This window comes from Panulirus ornatus, chromosome 18 (genome assembly GCF_036320965.1).
Source record: "Panulirus ornatus isolate Po-2019 chromosome 18, ASM3632096v1, whole genome shotgun sequence".
Taxonomy (NCBI): domain Eukaryota; kingdom Metazoa; phylum Arthropoda; class Malacostraca; order Decapoda; family Palinuridae; genus Panulirus; species Panulirus ornatus.
The window spans coordinates 46,653,144-46,679,940 of NC_092241.1; the positions used below are offsets into that span (position 1 = coordinate 46,653,144).

A 26,797-nucleotide genomic window follows, 5' to 3' on the forward strand; every position below is an offset into this window, starting at 1 on the left:
CGCTTCACATGCCTTGATTCAATCCACTGACAGAACGTCAACCCCGGTATACCACATCGCTCCAATTCACTCTATTCCTTGCCCTCCTTTCACCCTCCTGCATGTTCAGGCCCCGATCACACAAAATCTTTTTCACTCCATCTTTCCACCTCCAATTTGGTCTCCCTCTTCTCCTCGTTCCCTCCACCTCCGACACATATATCCTCTTGGTCAATCTTTCCTCACTCATTCTCTCCATGTGCCCAAACCACTTCAAAACACCCTCTTCTGCTCTCTCAACCACGCTCTTTTTATTTCCACACATCTCTCTTACCCTTACGTTACTCACTCGATCAAACCACCTCACACCACACATTGTCCTCAAACATCTCATTTCCAGCACATCCATCCTCCTGCGCACAACTCTATCCATAGCCCACGCCTCGCAACCATACAACATTGTTGGAACCACTATTCCTTCAAACATACCCATTTTTGCTTTCCGAGATAATGTTCTCGACTTCCACACATTCTTCAAGGCCCCCAGAATTTTCGCCCCCTCCCCCACCCTATGATCCACTTCCGCTTCCATGGTTCCATCCGCTGCCAGATCCACTCCCAGATATCTAAAACACTTCACTTCCTCCAGTTTTTCTCCATTCAAACTCACCTCCCAATTGACTTGACCCTCAACCCTACTGTACCTAATAACCTTGCTCTTATTCACATTTACTCTTAACTTTCTTCTTCCACACACTTTACCAAACTCAGTCACCAGCTTCTGCAGTTTCTCACATGAATCAGCCACCAGCGCTGTATCATCAGCGAACAACAACTGCCTCACTTCCCAAGCTCTCTCATCCCCAACAGACTTCATACTTGCCCCTCTTTCCAAAACTCTTACATTTACCTCCCTAACAACCCCATCCATAAACAAATTAAACAACCATGGAGACATCACACACCCCTGCCGCAAACCTACATTCACTGAGAACCAATCACTTTCCTCTCTTCCTACACGTACACATGCCTTACATCCTCGATAAAAACTTTTCACTGCTTCTAACAACTTTCCTCCCACACCATATATTCTTAATACCTTCCACAGAGCATCTCTATCAACTCTATCATATGCCTTCTCCAGATCCATAAATGCTACATACAAATCCATTTGCTTTTCTAAGTATTTCTCACATACATTCTTCAAAGCAAACACCTGATCCACACATCCTCTACCACTTCTGAAACCACACTGCTCTTCCCCAATCTGATGCTCTGTACATGCCTTCACCCTCTCAATCAATACCCTCCCATATAATTTACCAGGAATACTCAACAAACTTATACCTCTGTAATTTGAGCACTCACTCTTATCCCCTTTGCCTTTGTACAATGGCACTATGCACGCATTCCGCCAATCCTCAGGCACCTCACCATGAGTCATACATACATTAAATAACCTTACCAACCAGTCAACAATACAGTCACCCCCTTTTTTAATAAATTCCACTGCAATACCATCCAAACCTGCTGCCTTGCCGGCTTTCATCTTCCGCAAAGCTTTCACTACCTCTTCTCTGTTTACCAAATCATTTTCCCTAACCCTCTCACTTTGCACACCACCTCGACCAAAACACCCTATATCTGCCACTCTATCATCAAACACATTCAACAAACCTTCAAAATACTCACTCCATCTCCTTCTCACATCACCACTACTTGTTATCACCTCCCCATTTGCGCCCTTCACTGAAGTTCCCATTTGCTCCCTTGTCTTACGCACTTTATTTACCTCCTTCCAGAACATCTTTTTATTCTCCCTAAAATTTAATGATACTCTCTCACCCCAACTCTCATTTGCCCTTTTTTTCACCTCTTGCACCTTTCTCTTGACCTCCTGTCTCTTTCTTTTATACATCTCCCACTCAATTGCATTTTTTCCCTGCAAAAATCGTCCAAATGCCTCTCTCTTCTCTTTCACTAATACTCTTACTTCTTCATCCCACCACTCACTACCCTTTCTAATCAACCCACCTCCCACTCTTCTCATACCACAAGCATCTTTTGCGCAATCCATCACTGATTCCCTAAATACATCCCATTCCTCCCCCACTCCCCTTACTTCCATTGTTCTCACCTTTTTCCATTCTGTACTCAGTCTCTCCTGGTACTACCTCACACAGGTCTCCTTCCCAAGCTCACTTACTCTCACCACCCTCTTCACCCCAACATTCACTCTTCTTTTCTGAAAACCCATACAAATCTTCACCTTAGCCTCCACAAGATAATGATCAGACATCCCTCCAGTTGCACCTCTCAGCACATTAACATCCAAAAGTCTCTCTTTCGCACGACTGTCAATTAACACGTAATCCAATAACGCTCTCTGGCCATCTCTCCTACTTACATAAGTATACTTATGTATATCTCGCTTTTTAAACCAGGTATTCCCAATCATCAGTCCTTTTTCAGCACATAAATCTACAAGCTCTTCACCATTTCCATTTACAAAAAAGAAAAGTGTTTATGAAATAATGGTAGATTGTTCAATATAAAGAAAGAAAACTCCTTTGATATCCTGACAGCATTTGCCAACCAATTTCCTTAACAATGAATGTTAGTGTGAAAAGTGTAATATCTCTATTGTCATATTATTTACCCCTGGTTTTGTGGCTTTATGAAATAGAGGTGCAGTGGGAGAACAAGCTCATTAAAAAGAAGTAGACATCATTTTCGTATCTTCCGCTCACATCAGGAACTGTCAGACATGCCATTTGCTTCTTCAGTAAGCCCAGGACCAAGGCTGTATATATTTTTTTTTTCCTTTATTTTCTTATGGAAATTTATTTCATTTTTCCCCAACTGACAGGGATGAACATAGGCTGGAATATTACACCATCATACAACTTATTAGACTTCTTTATGCTATCAGTATTCATGGTCTCCTCTTTAACTTATTCCATTCATCCAAACCTCTCGTATTAAAGAAGTATGTCTTCTCATTTTTTCTAGCATGTTTATTGCTTCGTTTTATGCTGCAAGCTCTTGTAGCTCTGTGTGTGCCTCTTTTGAAGACCTGTTCACAGTTGACATTGTATTCTGAGTTAAAGGACTTGAAGCTTGTAATCCTGTCCCCAAATTCTTTTTTTCTTGTTTTACCTTGCAAACCTCATTTCTCACAGACTAGTATGATATTTGCCTGTTTTTACTCCATTGGAACTTTGCCCTTCTTCAAAGACATCTTGAACAGTATTTTAAGAAGTTTGTGTAGTGTATCTGCACACGTTTTCAGCACACATGGTTAGATATCACAAGGACTATGGGCCTTGTATGGGTCAGAACCTTTAAGTATTTTGTTACTGTCTTTTCTAGACTTCATGATGTTTTCTGGAACATCCTCTCCATTCCACTTCACTTGTGTTGGTACTGTATTGTCTTCCACTGTGAAAACACTTTTAAATTCGTTCTTCAGTTCCTCACATATCTTTACATCATCCTCTAAAGTTCCTCCCTTTGAATCCTATATAGCCTGATTAGCTTCTCTGTAAATGACAATTCATTCTCCTTCATTCTTTTCATGGTGTCTTTGTTCCTCCTTTCTTATCCTTCTGCTATCATCCTTTGCTCTCTCATGTCTTGCAAATGCTAGCTGGCTGGGGCATTGTATATATCTTTACCTCTGCATGTCTGGAAGCATTTTTGCTTTTTGACATCCTATATTAAACCCTTCTTCCCTCTTAACATTCCTCCATATTTGAGATTAGAGATACACATGTCCCTACTCCTTCGTTGTAAATTTTACTGAGCCTGCTATCATAGTGATCTGGATCCTGACTACAGAACTACATATCTGAATCTGTGTTACTTTAGAAATTGTGAGGTTTGTGGAGTTTCCACAAGTATATCCCCTCTTTATATTTTGTCCTTGGGGTAGGGGAGAATGAATTCTACCTCTGTACTCCCTGTGTTTCATAAAAGGTGACAAAGAGGGATAGGAATTAAGGGGGGACCCCTCTTCTGTTTCAGTTTCTAAAAAGATGAAACAGAGGAAGGAGCCAAGTAAGGAGTGCTCACCATCCTCAAAGGCTCTGGCTAGGGTGTCTGAATGTGCATGAATGTAACCAAGATAAGAAGAAAGGAAATATAAGTAGTGTTTGAGGAGAGGAACCTGGATGCTCTGGCTCTGAGTGAAACAAAGCTCAGCGATAAAGAGGAAGAATGGTTTGGGAAAGCCTTTAGGGGTTGGTTTAGGGTGAAAACTAAGGAAGGGTAGCAAAGCTGCTGAAGAAGGAGTTATGGAAATGTGTAGAAGAGTGCTAGAAAGTGAGCTCCAGACTGATGTAGCTAAATATGAAAGTGGATTGTAAGAGATGGGTAACTGCAGTGCTTATGCACCTGATCAAGAAAGGAAAGATTATGAGAGTTAAGTGTCTTGGGACCAGCTGAGTGATTGTGTCAGCAGTTTTCATGTAAGAGATTTGGTATAAATGATGGATGATATGAATGATGAAGTGAGTTATGTGGCAGCTGAGGATATGAATAGGGGCATGAGGTATTCAGTAAGGTGACTAGAAATGGTGAACACCTTTTGAGATTGTGTGCTGGAAAAGGAAGTTTGATTGGGAAAACCTGGTTTAAAAAGAGGGACGTACACAAGTATATGTGGGCACATAGGAAAGATGGTAAGCAGGCATTGATAGATGTACTAAAGAGAGACTCTGAGATGTGAATATACTGTGAGGAGCAGCTGGTGGGGTGTCCGATCATTACATGGTGGAGGCGAGGGTGATGATTTTTGGGTTGTGGAAAAGATGAAGCATTATTTTGGACATCTGTGGTGTAGCTCTTAGTGTTCCTGAATGTGACACATTCACGGGCCTCCTAAGGTCAAGCACATAGTTTCAAATCCTGGTTTGGGCAGATGGTCCACAGTCAACCCAACTGTTCATACTTCCCTAGTAGTTGGTCAGTAAAGTGGGTTCTTTTCTTAGATTATGTTATAGAATGGTAAAAGATGAGAGCAAATGATGTAAGGGGAGTGGGTGAGGAATGGGATGTATTTAGGGAAGCAGTGATGGCTTGTGCAAAAGATGCATCTCACATGAGAAAGGTGGGCAGATTAGAAAGGTAGTGAGTGGTGGGATGAAGAATAAAGTTGTTAGTGAAAGAGAAGAGAGAGGCATTTGGATGATACTTGCAAGGAAGGAGTGCAAATGATGGGGAGAAGTATAAAAGAAAGTAGCAGGAGGCCAAGAGAAAGGTGCAAGGGGTGAAGAAGAGGGCAAATGAGAGTTGGGGTAAGGGAGTATCATTAAACTTTAGGGAGAAGAAAAAGATGTTTTGGAAGGAGGTAAATAACATGAATAAGACAATAGAACAAATGGGAACATCAGTGAAGTGGGCAAACGGGGAAGTAATAACAGGTAGTAATGAAGTGAGAAGTAGATGGAGTGAGTATTTTGAAGGTTTGTTGAATTTGTTTGATGGTAGAATGGCAGATATAGGGTGTTTTGGTTGGGGTGGTGTGGGAAGTGAGAGGATCAGGGAGAATGGTTTGGTAAACAGAAGAGGTAGTGAAAGCTTTGCTGAAGATGAAAGCCGGCAGAGTGGCGGGTTTGGATAGTATTTCAGTGGAATTTATTAAAAAAGGAGTGATTGTGTTGTTGATTGGTTGGTAAGGATTTTCAGCTTATGTATGGATCATGGTGAAGTGCCTGAGGACTGGCGGAATGCATGCATAGTGCCATTATAGAAAGGCAGAGGGGATAAAGATCATTGTTCAAACTACAGGGGCATAAGTTTGTTGAGTATTCCTGGGAAATTATATGGGAGGGTATTGATTGAGAGGGTAAAGACATGTAATGAGCATCAGATTGGGGAAGAGCAGTGTGGTTTCAGAAGTGGTAGAGGATGTGTGGATCAGGTGTTTGCTTTGAAGAATGTATGTGAGAAATACTTAGAAAAACAGATGGATTTGAATGTAGCATTTATGGATCTGGAGAAGGCATATGATAGGGTTGATAGAGATACTTTGTGGAAGGTTTTAAGAGTCTGTGGAATGGGAGGTAAATTGCTAGAAGCAGTGAAAAGTTTTTACCAAGGATGTAAGGCATGTGGACGAGTAGGAAGAGAGAAGAGTGATAGTTTCCCATTGAATGTTGGTTTGTGGTAGGGGTGCATGATGTCCCCATGGTTGTTTAATTTGTTTATGGATGGATTGGTTAGAGTGGTAAATGCAAGAGTTTTGGAGAGGGGGGCAAGTATGCTGTCTGTTGATGAGAGGGCCTGGGAAGCAATTCAGCTGTTATTTGCTGATGATACAGCTCTGGTGGCTGATTCGGATGAGAAACTGCAGAAATTCAGGCCATTGACAGTATGTTGACTCTAGTATACCACATTGTTCCAGTTCACTCTATTCCTTGCATGCCTATCACCCTCCTTTATGTTCAGGCCCCAGTCGCTCAAAATCTTTTTCATTCCATTCTTCCACCCCCAATTTGGTCTGCTTCTCCTTGTTCCCTCCACCTCTAACACATGTATCCTCTTTGTCAATCTTTCCTCACTCATTCTCTCCATGTGTCCACACTATTTCAACACACCCTCGTCTGCTCTCTTAACCACACTCTTTTTATTGCCACACATCTCTCTTACCCTTTCATTACTTACTTGATCAAACCACCTCACACCACATATTGCCCTTAAACATTTCATTTCCAACACATCTACCCTTCTCCATACAACCCTATCTGTAGCCCATGCCTCGCAACCATATAATATTGTTAGAACTACTATTCCTTCAAGCACCCATTTTTGCTCTCCAAGATAATGTTCTCTCCTTCCACACATTTTTCATTGCTCCCAGAATCTTTGCCCCCCTTCCCCGACCCTTTGACCCACTTCTGCTTCCATGGTTCCATCTGCTGCTAAGTCCACTCCCAGATATCTCAAACACTTCACTTCCTCCAATTTTTCTCCATTCAAACTTACCACCCAATTAACTTGTCCCTTAACCCTACTGAACCTAATAACCTTGCTCTTATTCACATTTACTCTCAACTTTCTCCTTTCACACACTTTACCAGACTCAGTCACCAACCACTGCAGTTTCTCACCTGAGTCAGCCACCAGATCTGTATCATCAGCAAACAACAACTGACTCACTTCCCAGGCCCTCTCATCCCCAACAGACTGGATACTCACCCCTCTCCAAAACTCTTGCATTTACCTCCCTAACCACCCCATCCATAAATAAATTAAACAACCATGGGGACATCACACACCCCTGCCTCAAACCAACATTCACTGGGAACGAATCACTCGCCTCTCTTTCCACTCGTTCACATGCCTTACATCCTTGGTAAAAACTTTTCACTACTTGTAGCAACTTACCTCCCTCACCATATATATAGAGGAGTATTGAGATCTATCTATTTGTATCTATTAACATAAATTCAAGACCTGCTTTTTAGATATGTTGATAATGTGGAGAGGGGGCAAAGGTTCTGGGAATGGTGAAGAATGTGTGGAAGGCGAGAACGTTATCTCTGAGAGCAAAAATGGGTATGTTTGAAGGAATATTGGTTCCAACAATGTTATATGCTTTGGAGGCATGGGCTATAGATAGAGTTGTGCAGAGGAGAGTGGATGTGCTGGAAATGAGACATTTGAGGACAATTGTGGTGCGAGGTTGTTTGATTTGATAAGTAATGAAAGGGTAAGAGAGATATATAGTAATAAGAAGAGTGTGGTTGAGAGAGCAGAAGAGGGTGTTTTGAAATGGTTTGGTCACATGGAGAGAATGAGTGAGGAAAGATTGACCAAGAGGATATATGTGTCAAAGGTGGAGGGAACAAGGAGAAGTGGGAGACCAATTGGAGGTGGAAAGATGGAGTGAAAAAGATTTTGAGCGATTGGGGCCTGAACATACAGGGGGGTGAAAGGCATGCAAGGAATAGAGTGAATTGGAATGATGTGGTATACTGGGGTCGACATGCTGTCAGTGGCTTGAATGAGGACATAAGTGTGAACGAATGTGATCTTTTTTTGTCTTTTACTCGTGCTACCTCACAGGGGTGTGGGGGGATGCTATTTCATGTGTGGCAGGGTGGTGATTGGAATGGATGAAGGCAGCAAGTATGAATATGTACATGTGTATATATATGTATGTCTGTGTATGTATATGTTGAAATATATAAGTATGTATATGTGCATGTGTGGGCGTTTATGTATATACATGTGTATGTGGGTGGGGTAGGCCATTCTTTCATCTGTTTCTTTGCGTTACCTCACCGACGTGGGAGACGGCGATTAGGTATAATAAAAATGAAATAATGAATTATGTGTACTCTTCTATCATACTGTATTTATGACGTATAATATTCTCCTTATGTTAAGCTTTTATTTTAGATGATAGTAGTTTTATCATTTATATCACATGTTTTCCTTTTGTTGTAAACATTCACCCAAAGAAGCCATCTGGTATATTTACTGTGCACTGTCTCCTTACTACAATTGAGGAATATGTCTTAATTACTGTTGTCACACTTTTCATAGGTTTTCAGCAAACAACAAGACATGGTCTGTTTTGGAGACAATATTGCGTTCTGGGGAAGGTTTAGCAGTTAAGTTAAAAGACGGACGTTACCCTTATGGAGATGCTCCTTCAGGCTTCCAGGTTCAGTTAGCCCATCTTCTCACACAAGACAAATCCGCTCGATGGACAATTAAGGTAATTAGATTAATATTTTTCTTGATATCTATAAAATGAAATGATTTGTAAAAACTTGTAATTTTTGTGATGTATAGTAAAAGACAAAAGTCTTCCTGGGATTGGTGATATCATCTCATGAAAGATAACCATTGTGCCTTGTGCTTTCTTGCATAATATGAACAGTTGGTATCTCTGATTAGTGCTTCCATCACTGAATTGTCTGAGATGATGGTCAGAAATCTCCAAGGTTTCTTTCTACAAATTTTAGATTAATGGAAGAACTTTCTTTTCTTAATATAACCAAATTTAGTTCACCCGAGGATATTTGAACTTTAATCCAAACCAGCAGTACACATAAGCTTCATGGTAGTCAGGGTTGCCAACTGTGTAGATGTAGTCAAAGCAACCCTTTTATTATGTTTTGTCAGGTGACAGTAATCTTCAGACAAAAACAGGAATAAAATTTTGTCTTTCACCATACGATGTGTATATAAAGAATAATTGTGAGGCTGTGCTTAAGTCTCATGATTCTGTTTTGAGAACTTTGCTTAACATCTTAAGTGTAACATCATTGCTTTGTATTTGACAAAAGGTAAGATCTATGATACTATCTTTATTGATGTTTCATATTACTACACTTTGATGAATTTGAAATGGGTTCCTGTTGGTAGAGGTGTAGTTAGAATCTCCTTTAAACTTGTTTACATGATTTATTTTAATGCTGTAGTGTGTTAAGGTAAGCATTTGTCTTACTTGAAAGTTTATAAGGTTTGTAATTGTTGGTCCTATCACAGTTTGTATCTTGTAGTACGATAGAGCTTGCTGTTTTCAGTAAATCTTGAGATGTGAATCCTGAAAAAAGGGGGAATTCTGATTTTGTCACAATCTCATTCATGTTTTAAAGATGAGTCGTTATACATCAGGAATGATACAGGTTCACATGGTTGTGGTGAAAAGTGAAAGAAGAAAGTGCAATGTATGGGTGTTATTTGCAGGGAAGGAATGGAAATGATTGGGAGATGAACAAGAGAAAGAAGCAGGAGGTGAAGAGGAAGGTGCAAGTGCTAAAAAAGAGGGCAGATGAGAGTTAAGATGAGCTAGTTTTAGCAAACTTCAAGAAGAATTAGAAAGCGATAGCTATAGATAAAGTGAACAAATGGGAACATTATTGAATTGGACAGAAATGAGGTGAAGAGGAGATAGAGGTGGCTGATTCATGTGAGAAACTGCAGAAGCTGGTGACTGAGTTTGGTAAAGTGTGTGAAAGAAGAAAGTTAAGAGTAAATGTGAATAATAGCAAGGTTATTAGGTACAGTAGGGTTGAGGGTCAAGTCAATTGGGAGGTGAGTTTGAATGGAGAAAAACTGGAGGAAGTGAAGTGTTTTAGATATCTGGGAGTGGATCTGGCAGCGGATGGAACCATGGAAGCGGAAGTGGATCATAGGGTGGGGGAGGGGGCGAAAATTCTGGGAGCCTTGAAGAATGTGTGGAAGTCGAGAACATTATCTCGGAAAGCAAAAATGGGTATGTTTGAAGGAATAGTGGTTCCAACAATGTTGTATGGTTGCGAGGCGTGGGCTATGGATAGAGTTGTGCGCAGGAGGATGGATGTGCTGGAAATGAGATGTTTGAGGACAATGTGTGGTGTGAGGTGGTTTGATCGAGTAAGTAACGTAAGGGTAAGAGAGATGTGTGGAAATAAAAAGAGCGTGGTTGAGAGAGCAGAAGAGGGTGTTTTGAAATGGTTCGGGCACATGGAGAGAATGAGTGAGGAAAGATTGACCAAGAGAATATATGTGTCGGAGATGGAGGGAACGAGGAGAAGAGGGAGACCAAATTGGAGGTGGAAAGATGGAGTGAAAAAGATTTTGTGTGATCGGGGCCTGAGCATGCAGGAGGGTGAAAGGAGGGCAAGGAATAGAGTGAATTGGAGCGATGTGGTATACCGGGGTTGACGTGCTGTCAGTGGATTGAATCAAGGCATGTGAAGCGTCTGGGGTAAACCATGGAAAGCTGTGTAGGTATGTATATTTGCGTGTGTGGACGTATGTATATACATGTGTATGGGGGTGGGTTGGGCCATTTCTTTCGTCTGTTTCCTTGCACTACCTCGCAAACGCGGGAGACAGCGATAAAGCAAAAAAAAAAAAAAAAAAAAATGTGGGGATGTGTCAGTCAGAGAATTATGCAAAGTAAGAGAGTCATTTCAATCAGTTTGGTGAAATGGAAAGAGTTGATGAAAGCTTTGTATAAGATGAAATGTGGCAAGTTGGTTAGAATGAATGGTCTTTTTTTTTTTCCATACTTGATCACCATTTCCCGTGTTAGTGAGATGAAAAAGAGAAAAAAAGAAAAAAATGGCTGCAGTGGCTCACATACATTATCTATCTATCATGTTTATTGCACCAGGACCATAGCTCCTTATCCACAACCAGGCCCTACGGACCTTTCCAATTATTACCCCAAACACTTTACATGCCTTGGCTTAGTCCATTGACAATATGTTGACTCCAGCATACCACATCATTCCAGTTTGCTCTTTTCTGTGCATGCCTTTCATCCTCCTTCATATTCAGATCCCGATTGTTGAAAATCTTTTTCACCTCATGTTTCCATTTCCAGTTTGGTCTCCCCGTTCTCCTTGTTCCCTACACTTGTGACACATATATCCTCTTTGTCAACCTTTCCTTACTCATTCTCTCCATGTACCCAAACCATTTCATCATGCCCTTTTCATCTCTCTCTACCATGCTGATTTTATTACCACACCAAACTGCTTCACACCACATACTGTACTCAAACATTTCATTTCGAACACATCTGCCAACCTCTGCACAACCTTATCTATAACCCATGCCTCACCTCCATATGATATTGTTGGGACTACTATACCTCCAAGCATACCCATTTTTGCCCTCCCAGATAACAATATCTTTCTACACATTCTTCATCGCTAACAAAACCTTTGTCCCCTCACCCATCCATGGTTCCATTCACTGTCAGGTCCACTCCCAGGTATGTAAAACACTCCTCCACCAGTTTTTTCCATTTAGTCTTACACCCCGGCTAACCTGTCTCTTAACTTGGCTAAATCTAATAACCTTGCTTTTATTCACATTTACTCTCAACTTCCTCCTTTCACATGCTCTTCCAAACTTTGTTACCAACTTTTGCAGTTTCTTACTTAGATTTCCCAATAATGCTGTATCATCAGCTAACAACAGCTGACTCACTGCCCAGACCCTCTCACCCCCCACAGACTGCATACTCAACCCTCTATCTGAGACTCTTGCATTTACCTCGCTCAGCAATCCACCTTAAACAAATTAAACAACATAGTGACATCACACACCCATGCTGCCAACTAACCCTCACTTGAAACCATTTGCTCTCTTATCTCCCTACTAGTACACGTGCCTTATGCCCTTGATAAAAACTTGTCACTGCTTCTAGCAGCTTTTCTCCCACCCTGTGTATTTTTAAGACCTTTCATAAAGCATCTCAATCTACCCTATGATATGTTTTCCCCAGACCCATAGATGACATGTACAAATCCATCTTTTTCTCTAAAGTATTTCTCACATGCATTTGCTAAAGCAAACACATGATCCACACATTCTCTACCTTCTGAAACCATACTACTCCTCCCCAACTGAGGATCTGTACATGCCTTCATCCTCTCAATTATACCTTCCCATACAACTTACCAGGTATACTCAACAAACTTATACTTTTGTGATTTGAACACTCACCTTTATCCCTCTTGCTTTTATACAGTGGCACTATACATGCATTCTGCCATTCTGCCAATCTTCAAGCAGCTCACCTTGATCCATACTTACTCTGAAAATCTTTACCAACCAATTAACAACACAGTCACCCCCTTTCTTAGTAAATTCACCAGCAGTAACATGCACTCCAGCTGCCTTTCCAGATATCATCTTACATGAGTCTTTCATGACCTCTTCTCTCTTCACCAAACCTCTCTCCATGGCTCACTCACTTCACATACCACCCCTACCCAAACACTCAGCATGTACCACTCTTATCATCAAACACATTTAACAATCCTTCAGAGTACTCAATTCATCTTCTCACTTCATCACTACCTGTTACACTTCCCCTTCTGTCCCCCTTCACTGATGTTCCCATTTTTTCTCCATTTTTACACATTATTTACTTCCTTCCAAAACATTCTCCTTAAAGTTTATTGATACTTTCTCGCTCCCAACTCTCATTTGGCCTCTTTTTCAACTCATGCACCATTCTCTTGACCGCCTGCTGCTTTCTCTTATACATCCACCAATCATTTGCACTCCTTCCCATTAAGTACTCTCTTTTCTATTTCACTAGCATCTTTTTTCTTCATTGTACTGTTCACTGCCTTTTTTAATCTGCCCTTCTCCCACCCTTCACATGCCACATGCATCTCAACACAAATGTGAGCACTGCTTACTTAAATACCTCTCATTCCTCAACCACTCCCCTTGCTTCATTTACTCTCACCTTCTGCTATTCTACTCCTAATCTCTGCTGGTATTTGCTGGTATTTCTTCACACAAGTCTTCAGGTTCATTTAATCTGACATTGTATTCTCTTTTCTGAAAAACTCTACAAATCTTCACCTTTGCCTTCACAAGATAATGATCAGAGCAGACATACCACCAGCTGCCCCTCTCAACACAGTTACATCCAGAATTGTCTTTTACATGCCCATCAATTGATACGTAATCCAGTAATGCCCACTGACCATCTTCCCTTCTCACATATGTATACTTGTGTATGTCCCTCTTTTTGAATCAGGTATTCCCAGTCACCTGTTTTATCAGCACACAACTTCATAAGCTCTTCACCATTTCCATTCATAACACTGAGTACCCCATTCCCCCAATTATACCTTCAAGTGCCACATTACTCACCTTTGCATTTAGATCTCCCATCACTAATCTTCAGAACCTTACATTAAAACTGTTGACACACTCACTCAGCTGCTCCCAAAACACTTACCTTTCATGATCTTTCTTCTCATGGCCAGGTGCATAAGCACTAATAATCTCCCATCTCACCATCCACTTTCAGTTTTATCCATATCAATAGAAAATTTACTTCCTTACACTCTTTCATACTCTCCCATAATTCCTGTTTCATGATCACTGCTGCTCCTTCCCTAGCTCTTGTCCTCTCACCAACCCCTGACGCTACTCCAAAGCATTTTCAGACCATTCTTCCCCTCTTCCTTTGAGCTTTGTTTCATTCAGAGCCAGAACATTCAGGTTTCTTTCCTTAAGCATACTACCTGTCTCTCCTCTCTTCTCATAGTGTTTACATCCGCACTCATTCAGACACCCTGACATAAGCTTTCAAAGGGGATGCACACTCTCTGCTTGGCTCCTTTTTCTGTTCATTCTTTTAGAAATTGAAATAGCCCTTTAGTTACATCCTATGACGCGATAGGGAATACTGAGGTAGAAGTCTTTGTCCCCCACCCTATGACTCACTTCTGCTTCCATGGTTCTATTCGCTGCCAAGTCCACTCCCATATATCTAAAACACTTCACTTCCTTCAATTTTTCTCCATATAAACTTACATCCCAACTAACATGTCCTTCAAATCTACTGAACCTAACAAGCTTCCTCTTATTCACATTTACTCTTAAATTTCTCCTTTCATATACTTTCCCAAGCGCAATCACCAACTTCTGCAGTTTTTCACTTAAATCACCCACCAGTGCTGTATCACTGGCGAACAACAACTGACTCACTTCCCAGGCCCTTTCATCCCCAACAGACTGCATACTCAGCCTTCTCTCCAAAACTCTTCCATTCACCTCCTTAACCATCCCATCCATAAACAAATTAAACAACCATTGGGGCATCACGCACCCCTGTATACATGTATGTGCATATATGTGTGTATATGTGCATATGAGTAGATGGGTCTTTGCCTGTTTCCTGAAGCCTACCTTGCTTTAGTGGGAAACAGTGGAACACGTGTATAGTGCCATTGTACAAAAGCAAAGAGGATAAAGGTGAGTTTTCCAACTACAGAGGCATAAGTTTGTTGACTATTCCAGGGAAATTGTATGGTAGGGTTTTGATTGAGAGGGTGAAGGCATGTACAGAGCATCAGATTGGGGAGGAGCAGAGTGGTTTCAAAAGTGATAGAGGATGTGTGGATCAGATGTGTGCTTTGAAGAATTTGTTTGAGAAATACTTAGAAAAACAAATGGATTTGTGTTTAGCATTTATGAATGTGGAGAAGGCATGTGATAAGGTTGATAGAGATGCTTAGTTGAAGTTCTTAAGAGTATATGGTGTGGGAGGTAAGCTGCTAGAAGCAGTGAAAAGGTTTTATTGAGGATGTAAGGCATGTGTGCAAGTAGGAAGAGAGGAGTGATTGGTTCCCTGTGAAGATCAGTCTGCGGCAGGGGTGTGTGATGTCCTCATGGCTGTTTAATTTGTTTATGGATGGGGTGTTTAGGGAGGTAAATGCAAGAGTTTTGGAGTGAGGGGTTAGTATGCAGTCTGCTGGGGATGAGAGGGAATGGGAAGTGAGTCAATTGTTGTTTGCTGATGATACATCTCTGGTGGCTGATTTGAGGGAGAAACTGCAGAAGTTGGTGACTGAATTTGAAAAAGAGCATGAAAGGAGAAAGAGATTGAATATGAATAAGAGCAAGGTTATTAGGTTCAGTAGGAATGAGAGACAAGTAAATTGGGATGTAAGTTTGAATGGAGGAAAAACTGGAGGAAGTGAAGTGTTTAAGACATCTGGGAGTGGATGTAGTAGTGAATGGAACCATGGAAGCGTAAGTGAGTCACAGTGTGGGAGAGGGGGCGAAGATTTTGGGGGCAATGAAGAATGTTTGGAAGGAGAGAACGTTATCTCAGAGAGCAAAATTGGGTATGTTTGAAGGAAAAGTAGTTCCAAAAATATTACATGGTTGCAAGGCATGGACTATGAATAGGCTTGTAAGGAGGAGGGTGGATGTATTAGAAATGAAATGTTTGAGGACAATATGTGGTGTGAGGTGGTTAGATCGAGTAAATAATGAAAGGGTAAGAGAGATGTTTGGAAATAAAACAGTGTGGTTAAGAGAGCAGAAGAGGGTGTGTTGAAATGGTTCGGACATATGGTGAGAATGAGTTAGGCAAGGTTGACAAAGAGGATGTATGTATCAGAGGTGGAGGGAACGAGGAGAAGCAGGAGACCAAATTAGAGGTGGAAGGATGTAGTGAAAAAGATTCTGAGCAATCAGGGCCTGAACATACAGGAGGGTGAAAGGCATGCAAGGAACAGAGTGATTTGGAACGATATGGTATACCGAGGTTGACATGCCATCAATGGACTGAACCAGTGCATGTCAAATGTTGGGGGTAAACCATGGATAGGTCTGGGGGACCTGGATATGGAAAGGGAGCTGTGGTTTCAGTGCTTTACACATCACAGCTACAGACTGAGTATGAATGAATGTGGCCTTTTTGTCTGTTTTCCTGGTGCTGCCATGCTGAAGCAGGGGGTAGCGATGCTGTTTCTTGTGGGATAGGATAGTGACAGCAAAGGATGAAGGCAAGCAAGTATGAATATATATATATGTGTGTGAATGTAACCAAGATGTGAAAAAAGGAGAGATAGGTAGTATGTTTGAGAAAAGGAACCTGGATGTTTTGGTTCTGAGTTAAACGAAGCTCAAGGGTAAAGGGGAAGAGTGTTTTGGGAATGTCTTCGGAGCAAAGTCAGGGGTTAGTGAGAGGACAAGAGCAAGGGAAGGAGTAGCAGTACTCCTGAAACAGGAGTTATGGGAATATGTGATAGAATGTAAGAAAGTAAATTCTCGATTAATATGGGTAAAACTGAAAGTTGATGGAGAGAGATGGGTGATTATTGGTGCATATGCACCTGGGCATGAGAAGAAAGATCATGAGAGGCAAGTGTTTTAGGAGCAGCTAAATGAGTGTGTTAGCGGTTTTGATGCACGAGACCGGGTTATAGTGATGGGTGATTTGAATGCAAAGGTGAGTAATGTGGCTGTTGAGGGAATAATTTGTATACATGGGGTGTTCAGTGTTGTAAATGGAAATGGTGAAGAGCTTGTAGATTTATGTGCTGAAAAAGGACTGGTGAGTGGGAATACCTGGTTTAAAAAGTGAGATATACATAAGTATACGTATGTAAGTAGGAGAGATGGCCAGAGAGCATTATTGGATTACGTGTTAATTGACAGGCGCGTGAAAGAGAGACTTTTCGATGTTAATGTGCTGAGAGGTGCAACTGGAGGGATGTCTGATCATTATCTTGTGGAGGCTAAGGTGAAGATTTGTATGGGTTTTCAGAAAAGAAGAGTGAATGTTGTGGTGAAGAGGGTGGTGAGAGTAAGTGAGCTTGGGAAGGAGACTTGTGTGAGGAAGTACCAGGAGAGACTGAGTACAGAATGGAAAAAGGTGAGAACAATGGAAGTAAGGGGAGTGGGGGAGGAATGGGATGTATTTAGGGAATCAGTGATAGATTGCGCAAAAGATGCTTGTGGCATGAGAAGAGTGGGAGGTGGGTTGATTAGAAAGGGTAGTGAGTGGTGGGATGAAGAAGTAAGATTATTAGTGAAAGAGAAGAGAGAGGCATTTGGATGATTTTTGCAGGGGAAAAAATGCAATTGAGTGAGAGATGTATAAAAGAAAGAGACAGGAGGTCAAGAGAAAGGTGCAAGAGGTGAAAAAGAGGGCAAATGAGAGTTGGGGTGAGAGAGCATCATTAAATTTTAGGGAGAATAAAAAGATGTTCTGGAAGGAGGTAAGTAAAGTGCGTAAGGCGAGGGAGCAAATAGGAACTTCAGTGAAGGGCGCAAATGGGGAGGTGATAACAAGTAGTGGTGATGTGAGAAGGAGATGGAGTGAGTATTTTGAAGGTTTGTTGAATGTGTTTGATGATAGAGTGGCAGATATAGGGTGTTTTGGTCGAGGTGGTGTGCAAAGTGAAAGGGTTAGTGGAAATGATTTGGTAAACATAGAAGAGGTAGTAAAAGCTTTGTGGAAGATGAAAGCCGGCAAGGCAGCAGGTTTGGATGGTATTGCAGTGGAATTTATTAAAAAACGGGGTGACTGTTTTGTTGACTAGTTGGTAAGGTTATTTAATGTATGTATGACTCATGGTGAGGTGCCTGAGGATTGGCGGAATGCGTGCATAGTGCCATTGTACAAAGGCAAAGGGGATAAGAGTGAGTGCTCAAATTACAGAGGTATAAGTTTGTTGAGTATTCCTGGTAAATTATATGGGAGGGTATTGATTGAGAGGGTGAAGGCATGTACAGAGCATCAGATTGGGGAAGAGGAGTGTGGTTTCAGAAGTGGTAGAGGATGTGTGGATCAGGTGTTTGCTTTGAAGAATGTATGTGAGAAATACTTAGAAAAGCAAATGGATTTGTATGTAGCATTTATGGATCTGGAGAAGGCATATGATAGAGTTGATAGAGATGCTTTGTGGAAGGTATTAAGAATATATGGTGTGGGAGGCAAGTAGTTAGAAGCAGTGAAAAGTTTTTATCGAGGATGTAAGGCATGTGTACGTGTAAGAAGAGAGGAAAGTGATTGGTTCTCAGTGAATGTAGGCTTGCGGCAGGGGTGTGTGATGTCTCCATGGTTGTTTAATTTGTTTATGGATGGGGTTGTTAGGGAGGTGAATGCAAGAGTTTTGGAAAGAGGGGCAAGTATGAAGTCTGTTGTGGATGAGGGAGCTTGGGAAGTGAGTCAGTTATTGTTCGCTGATGATACAGCGCTGATGGCTTATTCATGTGAGAAACTGCAGAGGCTGGTGACTGAGTTTGGTAAAGTGTGTGAAAGAAGAAAGTTAAGAGTAAATGTGAATAAGAGCAAGGTTATTAGGTACAGTAGGGTTGAGGGTCAAGTCAATTGGGAGGTAAGTTTAAATGGAGAAAAACTGGAGGAAGTAAAGTGTTTTAGATATCTGGGAGTGGATCTGGCAGTGGATGGAACCATGGAAGCGGAAGTGAATCATAGGGTGGGGGAGGGGGTGAAAATCCTGGGAGCCTTGAAGAATGTGTGGAAGTCGAGAACATTATCTTGGAAAGCAAAAATGGGTATGTTTGAAGGAATATTGGTTCCAACAATGTTGTATGGTTGCGAGGCGTGGGCTATGGATAGAGTTGTGTGCAGGAGGGTGGATGTGCTGGAAATGAGATGTTTGAGGACAATGTGTGGTGTGAGGTGGTTTGATCGAGTAAGTAATGTAAGGGTAAGAGAGATGTGTGGAAATAAAAAGAGCATGGTTGAGAGAGCAGAAGAGGGTGTTTTGAAATGGTTTGGGCACATGGAGAGAATGAGTGAGGAAAGATTGACCAAGAGGATATATGTGTCGGAGGTGGAGGGAACGAGGAGAAGTGGGAGACCAAATTGGAGGTGGAAAGATGGAGTGAAAAAGATTTTGTGTGATCGGGGTCTGAACATGCAGGAGGGTGAAAGGAGGGCAAGGAATAGAGTGAATTGGATCGATGTGGTATACCGGGGTTGGCATGCTGTCAGTGGATTGAATCAGGGCATGTGAAGCATGTGGGGTAAACCATGGAAAGTTGTATGGGGCCTGGATGTGGAAAGGGAGCTGTGGTTTCGGGCATTATTACATGACAGCTAGAGACTGAGTGTGAACGAATGGGGCCTTTGTTGTCTTTTCCTAGTGCTACCTCGCACACATGAGGGGGGAGGGGGATGGTATTCCATGTTTGGCGAGGTGGTGATGGGAATGAATAAAGGCACACAGTGTGAATTGTGTGCATGGGTATATATGTATGTGTCTGTGTGTGTATATATATGTGTACATTGAGATGTATAGGTATGTATATTTGCGTGTGTGGACGTGTATGTATAGACATTGTGTATGGGGGTGGGTTGGGCCATTTCTTTCGTCTGTTTGCTTGCGCTACCTCACAAACGTGGGAGACAGCGACAAAGCAAAATAAATAATATATATATATATATATATATATATATATATATATATATATATATATATATATATATATATATATATATATATTTATGAGAGGCAAGTGTTTTGGGAGCAGCTGAATGAGTGTGTTAGTGGTTTTGATGCACGAGACCGGGTTATAGTGTTGGGTGATTTGAATGCAAAGGTGAGTAATGTGGCAGTTGAGGGAATAATTGGTATACATGGGGTGTTCAGTGTTGTAAATGGAAATGGTGAAGAGCTTGTAGATGTATGTGCGGAAAAGGGACTGATGATTGGGAATACCTGGTTTAAAAAGCGAGATATACATAAGTATACTTATGTAAGTAGGAGAGATGGCCAGAGAGCGTTATTGGATTACGTGTTAATTGACAGGCGCGCGAAAGAGAGACTTTTGGATGTTAATGTGCTGAGAGGTGCAACTGGAGGGATGTCTGATCATTATCTTGTGGAGGCTAAGGTGAAGATTTGTATGGGTTTCCAGAAAAGAAGAGTGAATGTTGGGGTGAAGAGGGTGGTGAGAGTAAGTGAGCTTGGGAAGGAGACTTGTGTGAGGAAGTACCAGGAGACACTGAGTACAGAATGGAAAAAGGTGTGAACAATGGAAGTAAGGGGAGTGGGGGAGGAATGGAATGTATTTAGGGAATCAGTGATGGATTGCGCAAAAGATGCTTGTGGCATGAGAAGAGTGGGAGGTGGGTTGATTAGAAAGGGTAGTGAGTGGTGGGATGAAGAAGTAAGAGTATTAGTGAAAGAGAAGAGAGAGGCATTTGGACGATTTTTGCAGGGAAAAAATGAAATTGAGTGGGAGACGTATAAAAGAAAGAGACAGGAGGTCAAGAGAAAGGTGCAAGAGGTGAAAAAAAGGGCAAATGAGAGTTGGGGTGAGAGAGTATCATTAAATTTTAGGGAGAATAAAAAGATGTTCTGGAAGGAGGTAAATAAAGTGCGTAAGACAAGGGAGCAAATGGGAACTTCAGTGAAGGGCGCAAATGAGGAGGTGATAACAAGTAGTGGTGATGTGAGAAGGAGATGGAGTGAGTATTTTGAAGGTTTGTTGAATGTGTTTGATGATAGAGTGGCAGATATAGGGTGTTTTGGTCGAGGTGGTGTGCAAAGTGCGAGGGTTAGGGAAAATGATTTGGTAAACAGAGAAGAGGTAGTAAAAGCTTTGCGGAAGATGAAAGCCGGCAAGGCAGCAGGTTTGGATGGTATTGCAGTGGAATTTATTAAAAAAGGGGGTGACTGTATTGTTGACTGGTTGGTAATGTTATTTAATGTATGTATGACTCATGGTGAGGTGCCTGAGGATTGGCGGGATGCGTGCATAGTGCCATTGTACAAAGGCAAAGGGGATAAGAGTGAGTGCTCAAATTACAGAGGTATAAGTTTGTTGAGTATTCCTGGCAAATTATATGGGAGGGTATTGATTGAGAGGGTGAAGGCATGTACAGAGCTTCAGATTGGGGAAGAGCAGTGTGGTTTCAGAAGTGGTAGAGGATGTGTGGATCAGGTGTTTGCTTTGAAGAATGTATATGAGAAATACGTAGAAAAGCAAATGGATTTGTATGTAGCATTTATGGATCTGGAGAAGGCATATGATAGAGTTGATAGAGATGCTCTGTGGAAGATATTAAGAATATATGGTGTGGGAGGCAAGTTGTTAGAAGCAGAGAAAAGTTTTTATCGATGATGTAAGGCATGTGTACGTGTAGGAAGAGAGGAAAGTGATTGGTTCTCAGTGAATGTAGGTTTGCGGCAGGGGTGTGTGATGTCTCCATGGTTGTTTAATTTGTTTATGGATGGGGTTGTTAGGGAGGTGAATGCAAGAGTTTTGGAAAGAGGAGCAAGTATGAAGTCTGTTGGGGATGAGAGAGCTTGGGAAGTGAGTCAGTTGTTGTTCGCTGATGATACAGCGCTGGTGGCTGATTCATGTGAAAAACTGCAGAAGCTGGTGATTGAGTTTGGTAAAGTGTGTGAAAGAAGAAAGTTAAGAGTAAATGTGAATAAGAGCAAGGTTATTAGGTACAGTAGGGTTGAGGGTCAAGTCAATTGGGAGGTAAGTTTGAATGGAGAAAAACTGGAGGAAGTGAAGTGTTTTAGATATCTGGGAGTGGATCTGGCAGCGGATGGAAACATGGAAGCGGAAGTGGATCATAGGGTGGGGGAGGGGGTGAAAATTCTGGGAGCCTTGAAGAATGTGTGGAAGTCGAGAACATTATCTCGGAAAGCAAAAATGGGTATGTTTGAAGGAATAGTGGTTCCAACAATGTTGTATGGTTGCGAGGCGTGGACTATGGATAGAGTTGTGCGCAGGAGGATGGATGTGCTGGAAATGAGATGTTTGAGGACAATGTGTGGTGTGAGGTGGTTTGATCGAGTAAGTAACGTAAGGGTAAGAGAGATGTGTGGAAATAAAAAGAGCGTGGTTGAGAGAGCAGAAGAGGGTGTTTTGAAATGGTTTGGTCACATAGAGAGAATGAGTGAGGAAAGATTGACCAAGAGGATATATGTGTCGGAGGTGGAGGGAACGAGGAGAAGAGGGAGACCAAATTGGAGGTGGAAAGATGGAGTGAAAAAGATTTTGTGTGATCGGGGCCTGAACATGCAGGAGGGTGAAAGGAGTGCAAGGAATAGAGTGAATTGGAGCGATGTGGTATATCGGGGTTGACGTGCTGTCAGTGGATTGAATCAAGGCATGTGAAGCGTCTGGGGTAAACCATGGAAAGCTGTGTAGGTATGTATATTTTGCGTGTGTGGACGTATGTATATACATGTGTATGGGGGTGGGTTGGGCCATTTCTTTCGTCTGTTTCCTTGCGCTACCTCGCAAGCGCGGGAGACAGCGACTAAGCAAAAAAAAAAAAAAATATTTTTTCATACTATTCGCCATTTCCCGCGATAGCGAGGTAGCGTTAAGAACAGAGGACTGGGCCTTAGAGGGAATATCCGCACCTGGCCCTCTGTTCCTTCTTTTGGGAAAAAAAGAAAAAGAGAGGGGAGGATTTCCAGCCCCCCCGCTCCCTTCCCTTTTAGTCGCCTTCTACGACACGCAGGGTATACGTGGGAAGTATTCTTTCTCCCCTATCTCCAGGGAAATATATATATATATATATATATATATATATATATATATATATATATATATATATATATATATATATATATATATATTATTTTTTTTTTTTGCCGCTGTCTCCCACGTTTGCAAGGTGGCGCAAGGAAACAGACGAAAGAAATGGCCCAACCCACCCCCATGCACATGTATATACATACGTCCACACACGCAAATATACATTACCTACACAGCTTTCCATGGTTTACCCCAGACGCTTCACATGCCCTGATTCAATCCACTGACAGCACGTCAACCCCGGTATACCACATCGATCCAATTCACTCTGTTCCTTGCCCTCCTTTCACCCTCCTGCATGTTCAGGCCCCGATCACACAAAATCTTTTTCACTCCATCTTTCCACCTCCAATTTGGTCTCCCACTTCTCCACGTTCCCTCCACCTCCGACACATATATCCTCTTGGTCAATCTTTCCTCACTCATTCTCTTCATGTGCCCAAACCATTTCAAAACACCCTCTTCTGCTTTCTCAACCACGCTCTTTTTATTTCCACACATCTCTCTTACCCTTACGTTACTTACTCGATCAAACCACCTCACACCACACATTGTCCTCAAACATCTCATTTCCAGCACATCCATCCTCCTGCGCACAATTCTATCCATAGCCCACGCCTCGCAACCATACAACATTGTTGGAACAACTATTCCTTCAAACATACCCATTTTTGCTTTCCGAGATAATGTTCTCGACTTCCACACATTCTTCAAGGCTCCCAGGATTTTCGCCCCCTCCCCCACCCTATGATCCACTTCCGCTTCCATGGTTCCATCCGCTGCCAGATCCACTCCCAGATATCTAAAACACTTTACTTCCTCCAGTTTTTCTCCATTCAAATTTACCTCCCAATTGACTTGACCCTCAACCCTACTGTACCTAATAACCTTGCTCTTATTCACATTTACTCTCAACTTTCTTCTTTCACACACTTTACCAAACTCAGTCACCAGCTTCTGCAGTTTCTCACATGAATCAGCCACCAGCACTGTATCATCAGCGAACAGCAACTGACTCACTTCCCAAGCTCTCTCATCCCCAACAGACTTCACACTTGCCCCTCTTTCCAAAACTCTTGCATTTACCTCCCTAACAACCCCATCCATAAACAAATTAAACAACCATGGAGACAACACACACTCCTGCCGCAAACCTACATTCACTGAGAACCAATCACTTTCCTCTCTTCCTACACGTACACATGCCATACATCCTCGATAAAAACTTTTCTCTGCTTCTAACAACTTGCCTCCCACACCATATATTCTTAATACCTTCCACAGAGCATCTCTATCAACTCTATCATATGCCTTCTCCAGATCCATAAATGCTACATACAAATCCATTTGCTTTTCTAAGTATTTCTCACATACATTCTTCAAAGCAAACACCTGATCCACACATCCTCTACCACTTCTGAAACCACACTGCTCTTCCCCAATCTGATGCTCTGTACATGCCTTCACCCTCTCAATCAATACCCTCCCATATAATTTACCAGGAATACTCAACAAACTTATACCTCTGTAATTTGAGCACTCACTCTTATCCCCTTTGCCTTTGTACAATGGCACTATGCACGCATTCCGCCAATCCTCAGGCACCTCACCATGAGTCATACATACATTAAATAACCTTACCAACCAGTCAACAATACAGTCACCCCCTTTTTTAATAAATTCCACTGCAATACCATCCAAACCTGCTGCTTTGCCGGCTTTCATCTTCCGCAAAGCTTTTACTACCTCTTCTCTGTTTACCAAATCATTTTCCCTAACCCTCTCACTTTGCATACCACCTCGACCAAGACACTCTATACCTGCCTCTCTATCATCAAACACATTCAACAAACCTTCATAATACACACTCCATCTCCTTCTCACATCACCACTACTTATTATCACCTCCCCATTTGCGCCCTTCACTGAAGTTCCCATTTGCTCCCTTGTCTTACGCATATATATATATATATATATATATATATATATATATATATATATATATATATATATATATATATAGGCTCAGAGTGGGGTGCCTAAATGTGTGTGGATGTAACCAAGATGTGAGAAAAGGAGAGATAGGTAGTATGTTTGAGGAAAGGAACCTGGATGTTTTGGCTCTGAGTGAAACGAAGCTCAAGGGTAAAGGGGAAGAGTGGTTTGGAAATGTCTGGGGAGTGAAGTCAGGGGTTAGTGAGAGGACAAGAGCAAGGGAAGGAGTAGCAAAACTCCTAAAACAGGAGTTGTGGGAGTATGTGATAGAATGTAAGAAAATAAATTCCCGATTAATATGGGTAAAATTGAAAGTTGATGGAGAGAGGTGGGTGATTATTGGTGCATATGCACCTGGGCATGAGAAGAAAGATCATGAGAGGCAAGTGTTTTGGGAGCAGCTAAATGAGTGTGTTAGCGGTTTTGATGCACGAGACCGGGTTATAGTGATGGGTGATTTGAATGCAAAGGTGAGTAATGTGGCAGTTGAGGGAATAATTGGTATGCATGGGGTGTTCAGTGTTGTAAATGGAAATGGTGAAGAGCTTGTAGATTTATGTGCTGAAAAAGGACTGATGATTGGGAATACCTGGTTTAAAAAGCGAGATATACATAAGTATACTTATGTAAGTAGGAGAGATGGCCAGAGAGCGTTATTGGATTACGTGTTAATTGACAGGCGTGCGAAAGAGAGACTTTTGGATGTCAATGTGCTGAGAGGTGCAACTGGAGGGATGTCTGATCATTATCTTGTGGAGGCTAAGGTGAAGATTAGTATGGGTTTTCAGAAAAGAAGAGTGAATGTTGGGGTGAAGAAGGTGGTGAGAGTAAGTGAGCTTGGGAAGGAGACCTGTGTGAAGAAGTATCAGGTGAGACTGTGTACAGAATGGAAAAAGGTGAGAACAATGGAAGTAAGGGGAGTGGGGGAGGAATGGGATGTATTTAGGGAATCAGTGATGGATTGCGCAAAAGATGCTTGTGGCATGAGAAGAGTGGGAGGTGGGCTGTTTAGAAAGGGTAGTGAGTGGTGGGATGAAGAAGTAAGAGTATTAGTGAAAGAGAAGAGAGAGGCATTTGGACGATTTTTGCAGGGAAAAAATGCAATTGAGTGGGAGAAGTATAAAAGAAGGAGACAGGAGGTCAAGAGAAAGGTGCAAGAGGTGAAAAAAAGGGCAAATGAGAGTTGGGGTGAGAGACTATCATTAAATTTTAGGGAGAATAAAAAGATGTTCTGGAAGGAGGTAAATAGGGTGCGTAAGACAAGGGAGCAAATGGGAACTTCAGTGAAGGGCGTAAATGGGGAGGTGATAACAAGTAGTGGTGATGTGAGAAGGAGATGGAATGAGTATTTTGAAGGTTTGTTGAATGTGTCTGATGACAGAGTGGCAGATATAGGGTGTTTGGGTCGAGGTGGTGTGCAAAGTGAGAGGGTTAGGGAAAATGATTTGGTAAACAGAGAAGAGGTAGTAAAAGCTTTGCGGAAGATGAAAGCCGGCAAGGCAGCAGGTTTGGATGGTATTGCAGTGGAATTTATTAAAAAAGGGGGTGACTGTATTGTTGACTGGTTGGTAAGGTTATTTAATGTATGTATGACTCATGGTGAGGTGCCTGAGGATTGGCGGAATGCGTGCATAGTGCCATTGTACAAAGGCAAAGGGGATAAGAGTGAGTGCTCAAATTACAGAGGTATAAGTTTGTTGAGTATTCCTGGTAAATTATATGGGAGGGTATTGATTGAGAGGGTGAAGGCATGTACAGAGCATCAGATTGGGGAAGAGCAGTGTGGTTTCAGAAGTGGGAGAGGATGTGTGGATCAGGTGTTTGCTTTGAAGAATGTATGTGAGAAATACTTAGAAAAGCAAATGGATTTGTATGTAGCATTTATGGATCTGGAGAAGGCATATGATAGAGTTGATAGAGATGCTCTGTGGAAGGTATTAAGAATATATGGTGTGGGAGGCAAGTTGTTAGAAGCAGTGAAAAGTTTTTATCGAGGATGTAAGGC

The 26,797-nt window shown here is 41.8% G+C and overlaps 1 protein-coding gene across 1 annotated transcript in view; it reads left to right on the forward strand.

Moving 5' to 3' along the window:
* The window catches only part of shtd (anaphase promoting complex subunit 1), a 596,397-nt gene that overhangs the window by 275,627 nt on the left and 293,973 nt on the right, over positions 1-26,797 (forward strand). The window contains exon 19 of the mRNA XM_071673058.1: positions 8,533-8,707. Coding sequence (XP_071529159.1) covers positions 8,533-8,707 — 175 coding nt within the window. The remainder of the gene's footprint in view (positions 1-8,532; positions 8,708-26,797) is intronic.